The sequence below is a fragment of the Pituophis catenifer genome, unplaced genomic scaffold, assembly GCF_029215685.1.
Source record: "Pituophis catenifer annectens isolate HBS135680 unplaced genomic scaffold, rPitCat1.0.hap2 SCAF_14, whole genome shotgun sequence".
Lineage (NCBI taxonomy): Eukaryota > Metazoa > Chordata > Lepidosauria > Squamata > Colubridae > Pituophis > Pituophis catenifer.
In genome coordinates, this window is record NW_027256894.1 from 19959489 (window position 1) to 19981489 (window position 22001).

General features: G+C 46.3%; 1 protein-coding gene across 1 annotated transcript; it reads left to right on the top strand.

Moving 5' to 3' along the window:
* Positions 1–1381: 1381 nt before the first annotated feature.
* On the top strand, positions 1382–21108 carry CD276 (CD276 molecule). The gene is made up of 8 exons (XM_070953710.1): positions 1382–1452; positions 5757–5889; positions 8249–8599; positions 9906–10202; positions 11867–12007; positions 14978–15016; positions 16822–16857; positions 17865–21108. Exons 2-8 carry the CDS (start codon positions 5778–5780, stop codon positions 17885–17887), a joined length of 999 nt encoding a protein of 332 aa, XP_070809811.1. The 5' UTR covers positions 1382–1452; positions 5757–5777; the 3' UTR covers positions 17888–21108.
* Positions 21109–22001: the final 893 nt, after the last annotated feature.

The following is a 22001-nucleotide window of genomic DNA, read 5'->3' on the forward strand; positions in this document are numbered from 1 at the left end:
TGCTCAGATGCAGCGAACAAAATATTTGCAAGGCAGTGGTGAAATCTAAATTTTATTACTGTGGGCGTGGTTTGGTGGGCATGGTGTGGCTTGGTGGGCATGGCAGGGGAAGGATACTGCAAAATCTCCATTCCCTCCTCACTCTGGGACCAGCCAGAGGTGGTATTTGCCAGTTCTCCGAACTGCTCAAAATTTCCACTACCGGTTCTCCAGAACCTGTCAGAACCTGCTGGATTTCACCCCTGTTGCAAGGTCATCTCTAGATGAGTGCGACTTCCCGGCCTGCGCCTCTCTCCAGTCTCTTCTTAAAAACTCCCAGTGATGGAAGAGCCTCGGTGGTTCAGCGGACTAAGTGCTGTTAAGTGCTAGCACTTAGCTGCCAGCTGCCTGCAATTAGTGCGAGTTCAAATCTCACCAGGCTCAAGGTTGACTCAGCCTTCCATCCTTTCGAGGTAGGTAAATTGAGGACCCGGATTGTGGGGGCAATAAACCAACTTTGTATAGAACAACTCCACTTGGGGGGGGGGGGGGGCAAAAGCCCTAATAAGCAGATAGATAGATAGATAGATAGATAGATAGATAGATAGATAGATAGATAGATATATCTCTATATCTATCTATCTATCTCTATCTATCTATCTATCTATCTATCTATCTATCTATCTATCTATCTATCAAGTATGCAGGCTATTACTATAATGCATTGTAAGCTGCCCTGAGTCTACGGAGAAGGGTGGCATATAAATTGGACTAATAAAATAAAATAAATAAATAAATGGAGCACCCATAACTTATGGAGGCAGGTCGTTCCACTGGTTAAATTGTTCTCACTCTCAGGAAGTTTCTCCCTAATTCCAGGTTGCTTCTCTCCTTGATGCCTTTCCATCCATTCTTTCTCGTCTTGCCTTTTGTTGCTTCGGAAAATAAACGGACCCCCTCTTCCTTGGGGCAGCCCCCTCAAACCCTGGCACACTGCTCACATGCCACCCCTGCTCCTTCTCTTCTCTTTCCCTGCCAGCTCCTCTCCTCTCCTCTCCTCTCCACCCTTCCCTTCCCCTTTCCCCTCCTCCCTCTTGGCCCCTCTCCACCTTCCCTCCTTCCCTCCCCCCCCCATCCAGTGCCCAGATCCCCGCTCTCCCCACCCCGGAAGCCAGAGGGCTGGGATTGCTTTCCTTTTTCCAACTGGGGCTCAGCTCCCTCCGGCTCTCGCCCTCGAGGGCGCAGGGAGGTGCCCGGCGGGGCTGTCGGACGAGCTGGGACCCGCACGCCCGGAGGGTAGGCAGAAAGCGGTGGAGGAGACCCGCCCTCGTCTGCCGGTCCTGGAAAGGAAGGGCGGCGGGAGGAGGAGGAGGAGGAGGAGGAAGAAGAAGGAGGGAGGAGGACGATCGGGAAAAGCGAACCGGACTCCGGCCAGGCTGCAGCAACTTGGACGGACTTTGCTTGCGGGGCAGGGTAAGTCGGGCTGATTTGGGGAGGGGGCGCCGGGAAAGAAGGCACGGCTTAGCAGCCGAAGGGAAGGAAGCGGAGCAGCCCCTGCTTTGCCCTCCCTTCCTCCGGGGCTAGAAGGCAGCTGGAAGGGGCTTTTCCTGACCTCCCCCTCCCCGTCGCCGCGCCTCCTTGCCCAAAACAAAGCCCTTTGGACGGGGCTCCCGATGCGTGGAACTCCGGCCGCGCGTCTCTTTTCCCCCCCCCGCAGCATTCTGAGCTCAGCCGCGGCTCGTTACCCGCCGTTGGCTTCGGACCCGCTTTTCCGCCGGCCACGTAGGTCTCGAGAGACGTTAGCAGTCAAGGCGAGGGAAGAGCTCCGCTTCTTTCACCGCTTCTCACCCAGCCAGCCCCGCCGGAGGGGGGGGGTTCACCTTAAGAGCGCCCCCCAGCTCCTCTCCGGGAAGAACGAGGGGTGGGGGGGGGTCGGGAAGGGTCCTTGAAACGGGCAGGGGTCCTCAATCACCAAATGACCTTCTGTTGTCTGGGAGGCGAAAAGGGGGAAGGGGCGGCAGTGGCGGTGGTCGGAATCCGAATTGCGATCCGGGTTGCATTGCGGAGGGCGGCGATGTGGCTCAGAAGGCATGTATATATATATATATATATACAGAAGGCATATATGTATATGCATATATGTATATATATATACATGCCTTCATTTCTGAGACACATAAATAAGCTATATGTATGTAGCATATATATATATATATATGGAACACAAGCAGAAGACATCCGAGATCTGAATGAATGAAATAGCCTTATTCAATACTTTCTTCTTTACATACAGTAGTTTATACACTGCTCAAACAACTAAAGGGAACACAAAACTACTGTATGTAACGAACAAAGTATTTAATAAGGCTATTTCATTCGTTCAGATCTCGGATGTCTTCTGCTTGTGTTCCCTTTATTTTTTTGAGCAGCGTGTGTATATGTATATGTATATATATGTATGTATGTGTGTATATCTATCTATCTATCTATCTATCTATCTATCTATCTATCTATCTATCTATCTATCTATATTATATACATACATATATACACTGCTCAATATGTATATATATATATATATATATATACACACATACGTGTGTGTGTATGTATATATATGTATATGTATATACGTGTATATATATGTGTATGTGTGTGTATATATATGTAGCATGTATATATATTGTGGCATGCATACATACATACATATTACATGCTACATGTAATATGCATGTTTGCAGCAGTGTATTCAGCAGTGTATTCAGCAGAAAAGTTTAACAAACTTATCATTTGCATCTCAGAGACTGCGAAAGTGACCTAAGCTGTACTTTAGACTGGAACTCCTGTCGGTGTGTGTTTTCAAAATTGGCTTTGGAAATTCCCAGGAAAATTTCTCCTCTCCTCTCCTCTCCTCTCCTCTCCTCTCCTCTCCTCTCCTCTCCTCTCCTCTCCTCTCCTCTCCTCTCCTCTCCCCTCCCCTCCCCTCCCCTTTTCTTCTCTCTCTCCTCCCCTCCCTTCCCCTCCCCTCTTCTGTCCTGTTCTGATTATTTTCTGTTCTCTTTAGTTCTACTCTATTCCCCCTCCTCTTACTTACCTTTTGGAAAGCTGGACCTCCAGGGTCTAATATTAATTTAGAAAACTGAAATTGTGGCCACACCAGGGAACTTCCATGTGGCCAACTGGGCTTGGAACCAGACAAATGACCACATCCGATGGATGTGGTGAAATCGGCAAAGCAAAGCAGATTGTGGTCTTTCGACCATCAGGTTCTGGTCGCGTAAGAATGGAAAAGCGCTTTCTTGGGCTCAGTTGGAGAATTAACCCAATCTAACTCTGTGCCGTCTGGGCGAAAGCACTTCCCAGCCTCTGGTGGGAATGCCAGGGTTCAAAGGGTATCTGTCTCTTGGTGTGTGTCATTCAAACTATCCTTCCTCACTTCCTGGAATCTCCCTTTGGGTAGGACGCCTCTGTGGCAGCACAGCTGGCCATCTGTTTCCTTTGGTGGGATGACTTCATTATGCAAGATTGGTTAGATGGCTGTTTTCACCATCTCCTCTCCAGAGACCAAGAAGATGTCATTAGGTCCAGGGGAAAGAATGATCAAGGAGCCGAAGCTAGAGCAATCTTTTCTCTGGTTAAATAGGGTTGGTCAGTTTCCATAGTTAGTGTAATTGAACAGAATATCGGAAGGGACTTTGGAGGTCTTCTAGTCCAGCCCCCTGATTAGGCAGGAAACCCTATACCATTTCAGACAAATTGTTGTCCAATCTCTTCTTAAAGGCTTCTGGTGTTGAAGCACCCACAATTCTGGAGTCAAGTCTTTCCATTGGTTAATTGTTCTCACCGTTAGGAAGTGTCTCTTTAATTCCAGGTTGTTTCTCTCCTTAATTAATTTCCATCCATTGCTTCTTGTCCTGCTTTCAGGTGCTTTGGAGAAGAGCTTGACTCCCTCTTCTTTGTGGCAGCCTCTGAGATATAGGAAGACTGCTATCATGTCACCCTTAGTCCTTCTTTTCATTAAACTAGACATTTACACCTTTGAGAAGAATAGAATAGAATTTTATTGGCCAAGTGTGATTGGACACACAAGGAATTTGTCTTGGTGCATATGCTCCCAGTGTACATAAAAGAAAAGATACCTTCATCAAGAATCATAAGGTACAACACTTAATGATAGTCATAGGGTACAAATAAGCAATCAGGAAACAATATCAATATAAATTGTAAGGATACAAGCAACAAAATTATAGTCATACAGTCATAAGTGGGAGGAAATGGGTGATAGGAACGATGAGAAGATTAATAGTAATGCAGACTTAGTGAATAGTTTGACAGCGTTGAGGGAATTATTTGTTTAGCAGAGTGATGGAGTTCGGGAAAAAAAACTGTCCTTGTGTCTAGTTGTTCTGGTGTGCAGTGTCCTATAGCTTCGTTTTGAGGGTAGGAGTTGAAACAGTTTATGTCCAGGATGCAAGGGGTCTGTAAATACTTTCACAGCCCTCTTTTCGACTCGTGCAGTATACAGGGAGGAGCTTCCAATGATGAATTCAATGGGAGCACATAGACCAACATAACCTTCTCCAGATCTTTTGGATTTATCGCTTGCAACCATTTTCAGCCCTCATGGTTGGCCAATGATCCCGAAGAGCGTCATTCCAACTCACTTCTTTTTTAAAACTAAAATCATGCTTCTGATTTTTTTTTTTTTTTTTTTGAAGCCAAGGACGTTGAGGGCGGATTGCCCGAGCTTTGTAAATTTCAGTTCTGCAAAGGAGGGGCCTGACTAATAGTCCTGGGACCAGACTGTTCTTTTCTGATGGCTCTTTGCATGTTTTGAGGGATGCACAAGACAGCTGGGCTTGCCAAGGCTAGTGCAGAGATAGATTGTTTGCACAATCACACAGGAAAGGTGACTCGGTGGATGGAAGCAAGCATTTCAAAATCCAGTGTCCCAATTTAGATACAACATTATATCATGCGTTGAATTGGGGCGTTAGACTTTTAAGACAACCGTCCAAGCACAATTCCAGAGGGGGAAGAATATTATGTCATTCTAAGCTTGCATGTATTTCCCCCCCCCCAATCACTGGCTGCCTTTTAGGAGAATTTGGCATTGTGCGCTTATCTTGCACACTTGAATTTTCTGCCGTGTAATGCAGCTGGCCCGCTTTGCTGGCAGGAAAAGAAAATAGCCTTGACAATTACAGGGTTTTGTTGGTAAGGGAAAGGGAGAGCAGGAGAATCCTGGTAGAAGGAGGCTAAAAATATAAACCCAGAAGACCTTATAAATAGAACGTTCCTGATGATGTCAAATAAATAGGCTTGTCACAATCATAATTAGAGAGCCAAGAGTGGGTGGGGGAAAGACAGCAGAAGAAAGAAGCTGATAGAACTCCCTGCAGAACATTTGATGGGTCTTCCGGGGGAGAAATGAATTTCAGTTAGAAGATTGAAAGACACCTTAGTGCTGTTTCAATGCCACTGACTTGATGTTGAAGGTGGGAGAAATGGCATAATAAATGAAATGATAAATATTAAGAGACGTGAAATAATTGAGGAGTAGGGAGGAAGACACAAAAGATGTACTCAGATGATGTATTGTATGTTTGTTTTGTTTATAAAAATAAAAAAAAACTTTTTATAAAAAAAAAAAGGATTTCGTGGTATCAACCCATCAATGTGCTTGGATTGTCCACAACTCGTAGAGTTCTCTACGTATCATGAATAAATCTGGTGTTTTGCATAGGTCTTACTTACCCTGTCTGGTTTTCCTTCAGGAAGAGGATCACCGCTTTCTCATGACCATGTTCCCCAACGCTTGCGGGCCTCCTGGCTCCCAGGACTCTTCCTTTGCATGGAAGCTGTGTGTCCAGTTGCTGCTTCTGGGTTTTCTCCTGCCCACCTGGCTAGGTAAGTAAGAGGAGCGTCATGGACTTGCCTTCCTAACTTCTGCCTTCCCGGTTCCAAGTTTGATTTGATTAAGGATGACGTATATCTCCTTCTGATGCACTGAGGATGTTATCTAGTTGGATCATGAGACATCTGCAAGGATCAGGCTCAGAGAGCACCAAGAAGAGGAGTCCTCCTCCTCCTCCTCTTCTTCCTCCTCTTCATCTCCTCCTCCTCCTCCTTTTTTCTGCAGCCCCCCCCTTTCTTCTAGCACTGATGATGTTACCTTGTTGGGTCATGAAATGTCTGCAAGAAAACCAACCGAGTTCAGAGAACACCAAGTATCCCACAGTCCTCCTCCTCCTCCTCCTCCTCCTCCTCCTCCTCCTCCTCCTCCTCCTCCTCCTCCTCCTCCTCCTCCTCCCCCCCCTCCTCCTCCTCCTCCTCCTTTTCTCTGCAACCCTCCTCTCTTCTAGCACTGATGATGTTACCTTATTGGGTCAAGAAACTTCTGCAAGAAAAACACCAAGTTCAGAGAGCACCAAGAACCCCTCATTTCAACCCTGAGCTACAAAGATTCCCCTTTATTGACATCATATAACAATTTCAGAACCATAAGGAGATATAGGTCAACCTTAACCTCGTTGAAGTGTCATGATCTGTGGGAATGCTCTGGAAAGAGAAGAAGGAGAGACCTTATAACCTGTGTGTTAAAGGTACCTCTACCCACAGAAGGTGGGAGGGCATGGGAACTGTTTCAGAAAGGACCCTAACCCAGTTTTCCAAAGAGTAGTAGGGCTCGGATAGCAACTGCAGTGGCAAGTGTAGCAAAAATTGGGTGCAACTCACTTAACAACCTTCTTGCTTAGCAACGGAAATTCTGTCCCCAATTGCGGTCGTAAATTGAGGACTACCTGTCATAGTGAACCCATTACTTCTCCACTCCCAGCGTCAAAAGCTTTTCTAATCTTCTTGGAAGCTTCACCTATCTCAATGGCAGTCCCATATCGAACATCTGACTGGTTCTTTGCTCTCATCAAAGCACGTATGTGCATGAATGAAAGATTTCAGTGTCTTTTAGTTCTCTGGACCAGGGATCTCCAACCTTGGCAACTTTAAGCCTGGAGGACTTCAACTCCCAGAATTCCCCAGCCAGCAAAGCTGGGAGTTGAGAATTCTGGGAGTTGAAGTCCACCAGGCTTAAAGTTGTCAAGGTCGGAGCCCCCTGCTCTGGATTGTTGACACTCGGAGTCAGCTCGGTCTCCCTCCCCCCAAATGCATCCAGAGCTACTAAGAGGCATAAAGCCGATGTGATGAAGCTAGACTGACATCTAGAGGTGAACATCTGAGCTTCTGGGTTGTTGTGTGATTTTTTTTTTTTTTAAATCATCAACCTTTTCTATTGGGCTGCTGGATGTTGTTCCGATGTGGATACCGTTCCTCTAGACTTCAGGCTATTCCTCATTGGGGATTTTGGTATCCAAAGTTGGGTGTGAACAGAACCAGGGTCTCTCCAGAAGAGAGTCTTCTGCACTTCAAAGCTGGATGCCAAAAAGAAAGCAGAAAGTCAGGTGTGTCTTTAATAATAATAATAATAATAATAATAATAATAATAATAATAATAATAATAATAATAATAATAATAACTACTTTATTGTCATTGTACGTGTATACATAGTATACCCATACAACGAAATTCACTTAACACCCAAAGACCAGGTGCAACACACACAACAATCCCCAAACACCCCCACCCACCCACCAGCAAATACCACCTCTGGCTGGCCCCAGAGTGGGGTGGGAATGGATATCTTGCAATATCCTTCCCCTGGAGTGGGTGGGAGAAAATGGCGATTTTGCAGTATCCTTCCCCTGGAGTGGGATGAGAATGGAGATTTTTCAGTATCCTTCTGGAGTGGGATGGGAATGCAGATTTTGTAGTATCCTTCCCCTGGAGTGGGGTGGGAATGGAGATCTTGCAATATCCTTCCCCTGGAGTAGGGTGGGAATGGAGATTTTGCAGTATCCTTTCCCCAGGAGTGGGGAGGGAATGGAGATTTTGTAGTATCCTTCCCCCAGGAGTGGGGAGGGAATGGAGATTTTGCAGTATCCTTTCCCCAGGAGTGGGGAGGGAATGGAGATTTTGTAGTATCCTTCCCCCAGGAGTGGGAAGGCAATGGGGATTTTGCAAGTATCCTTCCCCTGGAGTGGGGAGGGAATGGAGATTTTGTAGTATCCTTCCCCTGGAATGGGATGGGAATGGAGATCTTGCAGTATCCTTCCCCTGCCATGCCCACCAAGCCACGCTCACAGAACTGGTAGTAAAAAAATTTGGATGTCACCAGTGTCTTAAGCGTCGTGTTGTCCTCTCCCCCATCAGGAGCCATGGAGATCAAGGTCTCCGAAGACCCCGTGGTGGCCTTAGTTGGCCAAGACGCCGTTCTCCACTGTTCCTTCTCGCCGGAGTCCAACTTCACTCTGAACGAGCTCAGCCTCTTCTGGCAGGTGACCGACACCAACCAGCTGGTGCACGGCTTCACGGAAGGCCAGGACCAGCCAGCCTACCAGGGCAGCACTTACGCCAACCGCACCGCCCTCTTCTATGACCAGCTGGCCCACGGCAACATGTCCCTGCTCCTACGCCGGGTGCAGATTTCCGACGAAGGGAGCTTCACCTGCTTCGTCAAAGTGCGGGACTTCAGCAGGGCGGCTGTGAGTCTGCAAATGGCAGGTGAGCTTTGAGTGCTCTGCCCCAGCTACGGACCCCAAAGAACGCAGCACACACAAAGTCCGTTCAAACCTTAGTTTACTAAATAAACCGGTCTTTTACAACAACGGCTGTTAATTAACTGCATTAACAGCCGCCAAGAATTCAAAGGATAATAACTGAAAGCTTACTGTGGTTGGCAGAATGCCCAGAAGCAATTTGCAGGAAGCTGATAAGAGAACTAAGATCCAGACGCAAAGGAGAGGGAACGAAGTTGTTCCCTGCAAATTGCTTCAGTCGGCGTTCCTCCTTAAATAGGCTAAGGGAGTGGCCAATTAGCCCCAAGCCTTACTCTCGAGGAGACCTCCTCCTGAGGAGCCACTCCTGCCTTTTGGCAGCTCTGCGCGCCCGTGCATCGAGAAGAGGCTCCTCCTCTTTGTCCTCTTCACTTAAGGGAGCTTCTGGAGGTTCTGAAGGCCCTGGCTGAATCCCCGCCTCTGGCACTACATCTTCTCCAGCCTCCTCATTGACATACCGAGAGTTGGAAGGGACCTTGGAGATCTTCTAATCCAACCCTATTTCATTTCAGACAAATGGCTGCCCAATTTCTTCCCTAAAAACCTCCAGTTTTGAAGCACCCACAAGTTCTGGAGGCAAATTGTTCCACCGATTAATTGTTCTAAATATCAAGACATTTCTCCTTAGTTATCCTTGGATCTCTCCTTGATGAGTTTCCATCCGTTGCTTCTTGTCCTGCCTTCAGGTGCTTTGCAGAATAGTTTGGCTCCCTCTTCTTTGGGGCAGCCCCTCAAACATCGGAACGCTGCTATCATGTCTCCCCTTGTAGACCTTCTTTTTCACCAAACTAGACATACCCAATTCCAGTCGCTAACTAAATGATTGTAAGTCAAGGACTATGTCAAGTTTCCGAAAGATGCCCTAATTAATTCATGAGCCATGATCCAAACTTCAAAGGAAATATAGCCATTTATTAGGAGCAACATTCCGGCAATACTCGGATGCAGTTAGGACTGATCCCACGTAGATTTACGTTCCCCTATGACCCTGTCTCTCCCCTCCTCTCTGGCCATGTCATGAATCACATTCTCCAATTAACCACTTTGGCTGGCTGTGAAACCTAACACCCTCCTCCTGATTGCGGTCAGGAAGAATGTATGGAATGCACTTCAGTTTGGGAAATCAATCAGCTCTATCAGTTCTCCCTCCCTCCTGCTCATGGCAACTTGAAAGCTTTGCAAGTTGATAGACTACCTGTATTGACCTGGGTTTGGTTCCGAATCCTCTCTCATCCATTCTTCTCCCATTTTAGCTACCTACTCTAAGCCGAATGTCAATTTGGAACCCAGCAAGAACCTGAAGCCCGGTGACCTGGTCAAAGTGAGATGCCACAGCTTTTCGGGGTACCCTGAAGCTGTTGTGCTCTGGCAAGATGGCCACGGCAACAATATCACCGACAACATCACCACCTCCCAGGTGGCCAATGAGCAGGGCCTCTTCGACGTCCAGAGTGTCCTGCAGGTGGTGCTTGAACCCAACAGCACCTACAGTTGCCTGATCAAGAATCCTTTGCTTCAAGAGGTGACTCATGCTTCCGTCACTATCACAGGTTTGTGCCTTTCGGGGACAGGGTGAAATCTGGGATAGTCGGTGAGTAGGGGTCTACATTGGCTGTAGGGGTCTACATCAGGGGTGAAATGTTCCTGGTTCAGACCGGATCGCCTGATCCGGTAGCGATGGAGGCGGATGGTTCAGAGAATCAATAGCAAAAATCCCTGCCTCCCACTTTCCATGCCCAGCTGAGCCGCACAATCATCAGAGGCTTTTTTTTTTTTTTTTTACTTTTAAAAGCATTTTTTCTACAACCTCTTCGGACGAAAAAATGCTTTTAAAAGTAAAAAAAAAAAAGCCTCTGATGATCGCGCGGCTCTTTTTTCACCCCTTTTTTCCTTTTAAATGCCTCTGACGATCCAAGGTGAGTTGCCTGATCGTCAGAGGCATTTAAAAGAAAAAAAAAAAAGCCTCTGTCGGTCAGGCAACTCAGCTGGGATCGTCAGAGCCTTTTGAAAGGTATGATACGCGGTGGCTCAGTGGCTAAGACACTGAGCTTATTGATCGAAAGGTGGGCAGTTCAGCGGTTCTAATCCCTAGTGCCGCATAACGGGGTGAGCTCCCGTTCCTTGTCCCAGCTTCTGCCAACCTAGCAGTTCGAAAGCAGGTTAAAAATGCAAGTAGAAAAATAGGGACCACCTTTGGTGGGAAGGGAACAACGTTCCGTGCACCTTTGGCGTTGAGTCATGCCAGCCACATGACCATGGAGATGTCTTCGGACAGCGCTCGCTTTTCGGCTTTGAAACGGAGATGAGTACTGCCCCCTAGAGTCGGGAACGACTAGCACATATGTGCGAGGGGAACCTTTAATTTTACCTTAAGCAAATAAACCACTGTTATTTCCCAAACCTGCCAAGACAAGAGCCCAGTGTAGGATTACAGCCTTCCAAAGGATCAGCTTTCGGGAAAGTCTGACCTTTTCTCCTCCGAGCAGTCTGACGCCCGCTTGCCTTGCCAACCTACATTTCCCGGCTTTCCAGATGTCTTCAAGCCATTTCAATTTTTATAGACTTCTCCCAAGTTCTCGCTAACCTCCTTCACTTGATGGTAACATTAATTAGGGTTTAATTGTCCTTGGCACAGCAATCGCTGCTTTGTGAGAGAAGGTCCCTTCGGGAGCATAAACATTTTGGTTAAACACACGATGCCATTTGATGGAGCCCAGTAGGGTGGGACCATGTTGTGGCTCTGTTACCTGAGCCTGTGTCATCGGCAGGAGAGGACTCCGAGAGTGAAGGAGAGGAGTTGGCAAGGCCTCCCTCTCCAGGACCCTCCTCTCTGGCAATGCCTTCGGTGTCCGCCGAAGGGCAAGAGATAGGGCTGGGGCCAAGCACGTCCACGCAGCCACAGGTGGACAGTGATGAGGGTAATGAGTCTTGGCTGGATCCTCAACAGCGTCGCAGAGATAAGCGCGCACAACAGAAGAAAAGGCGTCAAAGGAAATCTTGGGAAACGGTGGCAATTGAAGCATTTAGCTGCATCATTAGGGGCTTTGGCTTCTAAGTAAACTCTTGGCAGCCAACAGCTCTTTGCAGCCCCTTGTGGTATGTGGTGTGGCATCAAACCCACGTGGTGGAGTTTTCCTTGGGTCATCCCGCTCCAGGGCGTTGGCAATCACAGTGTCATCCCACCCCTGTTTTTCCTTCTCTTGTCTCCTTCCAGGACAACACCTTCTCTTCCCGGCAGTAGCTCTGTGGGTCACGGTGGGGTTGTCGATTTGCCTTGTCCTCCTTCTGATCGTCCTGGCGTACGTCTGCCAGAAGAAAATCCGGCAAAGTTGCAAAGAGGAGAAAGCGAAAGCTGGTAAGAGTTACCCGCACGTAGGCTTTGCTCTGTCTTTTTTTTTTTTATTGAAAAGTTTTAAAATGTTTTACAAACGAATTCCCCACCCCTTCCCCTCTCCCTCCCGCCCCCCCCGACTTCCCAGAGCAAAATACAGGGTATTGCATTTAACAAACATAATCTAACATAAGCAAACTAACTATAAACTCTTAACTTATATAAACTCTTAACTTAAGAGCCTTGGTACTACAGTGGTTTAAAGCACCCTGTTATTAACACAGCTGCCTGCAATTTACTGCTGGTTCGAATCTCGCCAAGGCTCAAGGTTGACTCAGCCTTCCATCCTTTCTAAGGTAGGTTAAATGAGGACCCAGTTTGTGGGGGCAATAAGCTGACTTTGTATAAAATATACAAAAGTATGAAGGCTATTGCTGAGCACATTGTAAGCCGCCCTGAGTCTCCGGAGAAGGGCGGCATATAAATCAAATTAAAAAAAAAACAAAAAAAAAAACTTCCCCTTACCCTTTAACTCCGCCATAGGTACCAAAATGTCAAAGTAAAAAGAAAAATCATCTAAATATTTCATTCATAAGCTATTTGCAGCTTTTTAGTCCCATATTTGTTTTGTATATAGTCAATCCATCTTCTCCATTCCAGTACATATCTTTCATTCGAACGGTCCTTCAAATATGCAGAGATTTTAGCCATCTCCGCCAAATTAGCTTCGCTCCATCTTAACGCACACATTGAACACCTGTTCAACTCCCCCAACCACCCCCCCCCCCCACGCTCCCCCAGATATTTCCAGGGCGATGCGCTGCTTGGAGTTTGAAGGCAACATGGTGCTTCGTAGGGCTGGGAAGCTAGCATCTGTCTGCAACTCTTGAAAGCAGCCGTGTCTTTTTGGTATGGGCATTCGTGGCTGTCTTTTACAATTGCCTCACAGTCCTGGGGAAGAATGCCTTTAATTCAAAGCAGTGTTACTCAGCTTTGGAAACGTGAAGTTGGATGGACGTCAACTCCCAGAATTCTGGGAGTTGAAGTCCACCCATCTTAAGAGTTACCAAGATTGAAATACATCGGTTGAAGGGATTTGCAGAGAGGTGCTACCGCACAGCTCTAACGTCTCCTCGTTGTTCTAAATATTAAACCGTATCGAAGATAGAACAAAGCATTTCCATCAAGAGCCTTGGTAGTACAGTGGTTTAATGCACCCTGTTATTAACACAGCTGCCTGCAATTTCTGCAGGTTCGAATCTTACCAGGCTCAAGGTCGACTCAGCCTTCCATCCTTTCTAAGGTAGGTTAAATGAGGACCCAGTTTGTGGGGGCAATAAGCTGACTTTGTATAAATATACAAAAGAATGAAGGCTATTGCTTAGTGCATTGTAAGCCGCCCTGAGTCTCCGGAGAAGGGCGACATATGAATCAAATCAAAAAAAAAAGAGCCACGGTGGTTAGAATGCAATAGGGCAGGGTATTTCTGCTGACTGCAATTTGCCAGTTCGAATCTCACCAGGCTCAAGGTTGACTCAGCCTTCCATCCTTCTGAGGTCGGTAAAATGAGGACCCAGATTGTTGGGGGCAATAGGCTGACTCTGTAAGCACTTAGAGAGGGCTGTAAAGCAGCTGTTTATAAGTCTAAGTTTAGTTTAGTTAGTTTAGTTTATTGGATTTATATACCGCCCTACTCCCGAAGGACTCAAGGCGGTGAACAGCCACAGAATAAAACACATAAATACAAAAATTTAAAATAGAATAAAAACGAATTAAATAATTTGGCTGAGACAAATTTAAAATACCCAATAATTTAAAAACAAATTAAAATTTACATTTAAAAGGGGAAAAGGTTCAGGCTAGGCCAGCTTGATGAAATAAGAAAGTCTTAAGCGCGCCTTAAGTGCCCTTCCTTCCTTCCTTCCTTCCTTCCTTCCTTCCTTCCTTCCTTCCTTCCTTCCTTCCTTCCTCCCTCCCTCCCTCCCTCCCTCCCTCCCTCCCTCCCTCCATTCCTTCATTCCCTTCCAGTGGTTAGAATACAGCATTGCAGGTTAATACTGCCCACTGCCAGGAGTTTGATCCTGACTGGCTCAAGGTTAACTCAGCCTTCCATCCTTCCGAGGTGGGTAAAATGAGGACCCAGATTGTTGGGGGCAAGAGTTTGACTCTGATTTACAGAGGGGACTGTAAATCACTGTGATGCGGTATATAAGTTTTAAGGGCTATCGCTATTTTCCTTCCCTCCTTCCCTTCCCCCCCCCTTTTTTTTTTAATTTGATTTATATGCCGCCCTTCTCCGGAGACTCAGGGTGGCTTACAATGCGTTAAACAATAGCCTTCATACTTTTGTATATTTATACAAAGTCAGCTTATTGCCCCCACAAACCAGGTCCTCATTTAACCTACCTTAGAAAGGATGGAAGGCTGAGTCAACCTTGAGCCTGGTGAGATTCGAACCTGCAGAAATTGCAGGCAGCTGTGTTAATTACAGGGTGCATTAAACCACTGTACTACCAAGGCCCTTCCCTTCCCTTCCCTTCCCTTCCCTTCCCTTCCCTTCCCTTCCCTTCCCTTCCCTTCCCTTTCCTTCCAGTGGTTAGAATGCAGTATTGCAGGCTAACTCTGTCCACTGCCAGGAGTTCGATCCTGACCGGCTCAAGGTTGACTCAACCTTCCCTCCTTCCAAGGACCCAGATTGTTGGGGGCCAAGAGACTGACTCTGTAAACCTCTTAGAGGGGGCTGTAAAAGCACTGTGAAGCGGTATATAAGTCTAAGTGCTATTGCTATTCCCAGAGGATGTTGGGACAATGATTGTTTGCTTGAGTTGGCCATCAGCCAGTTTCAGTTACCTTTGATCCCACCCAGAGTCCTGGCTTGTGAGTCGATCTTTGACAAGATGGATTTGCAAGCCTTCCAGCAAATTTCGCACGGATGGCAGGTCTAGGCTGGTTCATTCATTTTTTTTTTTAACCTGATCTTTTTTCCTCCTTCAGGACTAGAGGAGTTAAATGACGGAGAAGGTTCCAAAACAGGTCAGACAACAGTTTGATCTTCTATCAGTTCTTGATTGATACTTCCAGACATACCTCTTCGCTTGGTTGTTATCAGAAGTACAAAATAGTCCTCGACTTGCAGCCATTCATTTAGTGACCGTTCGAAGTTACAACCTTCCAACAAGCAAAGCCAATGGGGGAAAGCCGGATTTGTTTACTGACGGTGTGATTCATTTAACAACTGCAGTGGTTTGCTTAATGAACCCAGCAAAAAAAAAAAAAGGGATAGTAATATTGGGCACACAACCCATCTAAGGTGTGATTGTGAAACCACAATAGAGGGCCAGTGACTGTCAAAACGTTGGATCCAGGTTGTAAGTCCTCTTGGCAGGTGGGTCATAATTTCGAATGGTCACTAAGCAATCAGTCATAAGTCAAGGACTGTAATTTCCTGTTGTTTTATGGTCATAAACAACATCTACATACTGGGCAAAAGTGACAATCCAGAAGCCCAAAAGAGAACAAAAAATCCAAAACGGGATCCAAAACACCTCCCCACCAGCAATCAACACTCAGATGAGCGTAGTTATTATTATTATTATTTATTGAATTTGTATACCGCCCTACTCCCGAAGGACTCAGGGCGGTGAACAGCCAAATAAAATACATATAATACAAATGTTAAAAAAAACCATTAAAATACAATTAAATAATCGGCCCGGAAAACGAAATTTAAAACACCCAAATACATAAGACAAGTTTAAAATTTAAAAAGTTTTAAAAACAATTTAAAAGAGAGGTTAGGCCAGGCCGGCTTGCTGAAATAGAAATGTTTTGATGGCACGGCGGAAAGCGTGTAGATCCTCCGTATCTCCGGGGGGAGCTCGTTCCAGATGCTGGGTGCCCCCACAGAGAAGGCAGAGTTGAACACCGAGATTAACATCGGACTAAAAATCAAGAAATAAACAATACCCCAATCAAGGAACTGCCAAAGAAGACAGTAAACAGCCCAGGATGACCTCAACCAACACAGATAGGGCAAGTCACCAGAGTATAAAGTGGGAGCAAACGCCACTCCTTATTAGCACTGATAATGTTACCTAGTTTGGTAATGAAATATGTGCAAGAAAACCACCAAGTTTAGAGAGCATCTAGGACCCTAAAGTCATCGTTGTCCTCCCCCTCCCTCTCCCCTCCCCAATCTCCCTCTCAGTCATCCTCCTCCCTCCAAACTCTGCTCCTTTCTAGTACTGATGGTATCACCTCGTTTGGGTCAGGAAACATCTACCAGAAAGCCACCAAACTCAGAGAGAGCAGCGAGGGAAACCCCCCCTCATTTCAACCCCCTGAGCTACATATAGTCTCCTGTATCGAAATCGAAAGCGGTGAGAGTTTTGATTTCGAATAAAGGCGTGAGAATTCCTTGGCATTCTGCCGGGTATCCCAGAAGTAGAATATTGCGGGTTTTACAATGTGGCCAGCAAGGGGCAGTGCAGGACTTCCTTTTGTACATCATATAACAGTTGAAAGTTGCTCTAACACAGTGTTTCTCAACCTTGGAAGCTTGAAGATGGGTGGACTTCAACTCCCAGAATCCCCCAGCCAGCGCTGCTGGCTGGGGGATTCTGGGAGTTGAAGTCCTCCCATCTTCAAGCTACCAAAGTTGAGAAACACTGCTCTAACAGGAGAATAAAACCAACTCTTTGCTTTGAACTACTCTTAGAGAGATGTTCAGACTCCGTAAGAGTCACCCTACTGTTTTCACTCTGTTCGGCACCCTCCTCTGGGGCTCAATCCACTGACGCCTTCTTTTTTTTTTTTTCCCCTCCCCATTGCATGGACAGCCTTGCAACCTCTGAAAAACACGGATGTCAAAGAAGGTAAGGGCAGTTGCGCTTTGCAGCAAACACAGGTGCAGTGTCGTAGCTTCAGGTCCTTTCAAACCGAGGGGGGGGGGTGGGAGGCCAGAAATGAGTGGTGCATTTGTTCTGGCTACAGAGCGATCCAGATTAAATCTGCGGCTTTCGCTTTCGTCCTCTCTTGCAACCAATGGCAGTGACTAAACTTGGCAGTTCCGTTACATGACTTCCCCCCTGCTTTGATTTTGACACAGAAGTAAGGACATGGTGCTTTGCCCTCGCTCGGATTAGGCTTCATCCTTCGCTCGTCATCTCAAAGCCAAATCCGAACGAATGAGAGAGAGAGAGAGAGAATGAGAGAGAGAGAGAGAGAGAGAGAGAGAGAGAGAGAGAGAGAGAGAGAGAGAGAGAGAGAGAGAGCGAGCCTAGTAATCACTGAAAACTATTTTATGGGGACCTAACCCTAATCACTTAAGGTTAGGGTTAGGTCCCCATGAATTTGGACAACAAAATGAACACCACTGACTGATTTATAGTGCATTGCTATGCTTAGGAGGGTGCTGACTTTTCCACCCCATCCTATCTACGTTTCCTGGTAAAATACATGGGAAAATCCCATAGGGGGACCAACCCACTTAGGGTTAGGGTTAGGTCCCCATGAATTTGGACAGCAAAATGGACACCGCCAGTGGATTCATAGCTCAACGGTTTTCTTGGGGGTGGGTGGGGGTGGCACTGACTTTTCCAGCCCATTCTTTCTACACGGGTGGGCAGATGCATTTCTCCCTATTCTGTGACACAAACGGGATTGGTTTTGTTTTTACAATCTGTGGGCTTCAACCCCCACAGAATTCCCCAGCCAGCCGGAAGTCTACTCATCGAAGTTGCTAACACTGGGATGCAACGAGGTGGGGACTCTGATAGCCTACCCTTTGAGGTGTCCCCATCTTCCCCAGCCCAATACTTTGGACCTACTTGGAAGACTAACCCATCCCAATTTTGAAAAGTTATTGTCCTTTTCTTTCCAGATATAGCTGAAGAAATTGATTGACGATAATGGAGGTCAAAACAATAGCCACCTCTCAAGGCTGAAGTTATCAAGCCAACCCCTTGAGATCTTCCTCCAGCATAGACAATAGAAGAGGCAAGAGGGAATTGCCTTGAAGCCTACCACTCAAAGCTCTAGATGCCTTCTTACAGATTTTTGCCTTCTCTACAGACCTGGCCCTCCTATCCTGGATTGAGAAAGAGGCTGGAACTCAACTTACTCCTTGCCCCAAGCTTGGGATAGCCAAGGTCCTTCTTCATCCAACGTATCCAAGACTACTTATTCTTCCCCCTGTTGACCTTACACAGCAAAACCTGATCTCTATCCGCCCAGGGATCACAATTTGGATCCACACAAAGATCCCACAATCAGGGCAGAGAACATAATCCATCTCAGCATTTCTATTTTGATTCTTGTTCTTGCCTTCTTCTGCGTGCAATTCCCCCCCGCCCCCCGAGGGGATTTGCCCACTGGATTTTAAGCCACTGCCTCTGGGAACAGTTTTCCTTTCTCGCTGCATGGATCTTTGCCTTCTCTTATCATTCATCCAAGAAGCAAAATTAGTCTTCTGGGATTTGGCCAAGAGACCAATTTAGTATCTCTGGCATCCTGGCAAAGTGTGGGTCAGACGGGTCACAACCAACTCGCCTTGGACAACTCACTGCGGGACAAGAGTTACATTAATATCAAAGAAATGGAATAGATTCATTACCCTGTTTCCCCCAAAATAAGACCTCCCCTGATAATAAGGCCAATTGGGCTTTTGAGCGCATGACAATAAGGCCAAGCGCTTATTTCAGGGTTCAAAAAAATATAAGACAGGGTCTTATTTTTGGGGGAAACACGGTATCTATCATCTATCTATCTATCTATCTATCTATCTATCTATCTATCCCTCCCTCCCTCCCTCCCTCCCTCCCTCCCTCCCTCCCTCCCTCTACCCTGTTTTCCCCAAAATAAGACATCCCCTGATAATAAGCCTAATCAGGTCTTTTGACCACATGGCAATAAGGCCAAGCGCTTATTTCAGGGTTCAAAAAAATATAAGACAGGGTCTGATTTTCGGGGAAACACGGTAAAGAACAGGTGCAAAAGGAGGGACAAAATGAAATGCAAATGACAAAAAGTAATTTTTTTAAAAAAAATTATGTTAAATACTGTATTTTTCGGAGTATAAGACGCAGCTTGGTTTTTGGGGAGGAGAATAGGAAAAAAAAATCTGCCTACCAGGTATTCATCTGACTAGCGTAATTAGTCTGGTCAGCTTCAGCACATTGGTTTGCTGGTTTTTTATCCCCTGCTTGGGGATAAAAAACAGCTTCTAAGGCACAGCTGAGAGGAAGCAGCAATGAGAAAAGCAGGCAAAGCAAGGGGAGATTGATTCACTCGGCTAGCACCTAGTTAGGTCTGAAAAAAAGCTTCTAAAGCTTCTAAAAAAAGCTGAGAGTCAGAGCAAAGCATGGAGATCGCTTCACTCGCTAGCGCCTCATTAAAGCACAGCGGAGAGTCGAGTCGAGGGAGCAGACAAAGCTGGGAAGATCGCTTCACTCACTAGCGCCTCATTAGCACCTCAAAAAAGCTACATTCGGAGTATAAGATGCCCCCAAATTTTCAGCCTCTTTTTGGGGGGGGGGGGGGAAAGGTGCGTCTTATATTCCGAAAAATACGGTAATTAAATTGAAGTGTTCAATTCTCCTGCGGTGAGTTGTCCCACAGCAAATTGGCTGTGGCGAGTTGTCCCGATCTGGTGTCAGATTGCTCCAATGCGAACCTTTCAGAAAGTAAAACCCTCGACTCCATTTGGTTGACGTGAAAAGAACTTTTACTTAAAAGAGGCTGGCTGCGATAAAGACAGGTGGAAACTGAGGTTCCCGCTCAAATATACAAAGCCAAACCTACGGTTCGCCATCCCTCCCCCCCAAGCCCAGTTTCATCCTTGACCAATCCGGCATTGCCATAATGTTTTGAGAAATGCTGGGATGTTTGAGATGCTGGAATTTCACACCCAGGACAAACGGCCTTGAAGATGCCAGGCATAAATGGCCCAAACCGCTCTGCTCTCCTTCACCTGTCATTCCCTTCTCCCAAATTCCCACCATTGTATACAGGTGTATATTACCCAATTGCTTCCTTCTTCCTTTCCGCTCCCTTCCCTCTTTATGGCAGGACGCCAGTGAGGCGCCAAACTGAAGATGGAGGAGGATCTGACTTTGTGCCTAAACACTTTTTCTGCTGGAAACTTCCAAAAACTGGCCATCAGAGATGGCATAAGGGAAACGGATGCATGACCCGAGGGCGTACATCTTCTTTTATAGTCATTAGTAAACACCATTAGAGTCAACATTAGAAATAGGGTTCTTTTTTTAAAAAAAAACAATAACTTAGGAAAAAAAATAACAAAAGCGTTCTGACGTAGGCATTCCCAAACCACGATGCAAACTCCTTGTGCCGACAAAAAACCCTTTTTATTAAGTTACTGTGAATTTCTCACATTCACATCCAGCAAAGTCTTTCAAGGGAGCATTTACAGTCACAGACCTTATCTGGCTTGGCAAGCTGCCAGGCTGATATCTTCAAAACTTGGCAAGGATTCTCTGAGAGTCACTAATTTATCTCCTGCAAACTCCCCTCCCCGTTCGCTCCTCTTTTATTCCCTCTGGGAGGGGCCCTTCATCGTCCACCTGTGGCCTTACTCCCAAGTCGACCCTTGTTCTTTAGCTGTTCCCTTCGTCTGGCAACTCTGCACATGCGCACACTGGGAACAGGCCCCAGCTGTTTGTCTGCCTCACTGATGTCTGACTCCAAAGGCAACTGATAACTTTTCAGACTGCCCTGACCCCCTCTCTGCCTCCGACGCAGAGCCCTCCCCAGACTCCAGGGCTGGCCCATGTTCCTCCCCAACCTCCTTACTGTCCGAATCTGCTGCCAGCTCTGCTGACCACTGGCGGGTCACAACAAAAAGTGCCTTTGAGCAGTGCTGGATATCGCCTTTCAGCAAGAGACACTTGTGATGCACAAAGAAACCTCACAGGGAACGGACTGTATTCTTTCTGCAAGCTTTCTTTTAAATAAATAAATAAATAAATCAACAACAACCAACCGAGATGGAAAAAAAAATCTGACTTCGGTAAACTTTGCAGATATGTTCAGGTTTGCCTTGAAACCAATCACATTCAGGGGGTGGGGCTTACTTTTAAGTGTGCCTGAGATTAAAGCCGAAATACATGGTCAGAGGTCTCTGGTTTTCTTCCCAAGCTTCAAAAATGTCAGTCTTTGATTCTGAACGCCGAGAATGGCGTAGAAGCTGCTCTCCGTTTTCTTTCTTCTGTGGCTCTAAAGAGTATCTAAAGAGTGGAGGAATAGGAATAGGGAATTCCAATCATGTTCAACAGTTGTTGGACATGGTAGGGGGCAAATCTGGAACTGTCGAGGAAAGCAGGTCAAGGAAAGACAAAATTAAGTTTGAACAGAGGCTGCCGGAAGATGCATAGAAGGAGAGTGAAAATCTTACAGGCTCTCTACTTCCTTTCATATTAGAATGCCTAAGACCATCAACTAGAGCCTGGTGGAAAACCTACAGATTTCAGAATGAATGTTTTCAGTGTGTGGGAATTTCATCTCGAGTTCCTGAGGTCACCAAGCAGAACTATTGCTATGAATGTTAATAGAGCCAAGAAACGGGGTCCTTAACACACACACGATGGAGGCATGAATGAGAAATGCATTAAATTCCTTGATTAACAGAATAACAGAGTTCGAAGGGACCTTGGAGGTCTTCTAGTCCAACCCCCTGCCTAGGCAGGAAACCCAACACCACTTCAGACAAATAGTTATCCAACATCTTCTTAAAAACTTCCAGTGTTGGAGCCTTCACAACTTCTGGAGGCACGTTGTTCCACTGATTAATTGTTTTAACATAGGTTAGCTTGGCTCTTCTCTTCTCTTCTCTTCTCTTCTCTTCTCTTCTCTTCTCTTCTCTTCTCTTCTCTTCTCTCTCTTCTTCTCTTCTCTTCTCTTCTCTTCTCCTCTTCTCTCTCCTCTCCTCTCCTCTCCTCTCCTCTCCTCTCCTCCTCCTCTCCTCCCCTCTCCTCTCCTCGCCCTCTCCTCTCCTCCTCCT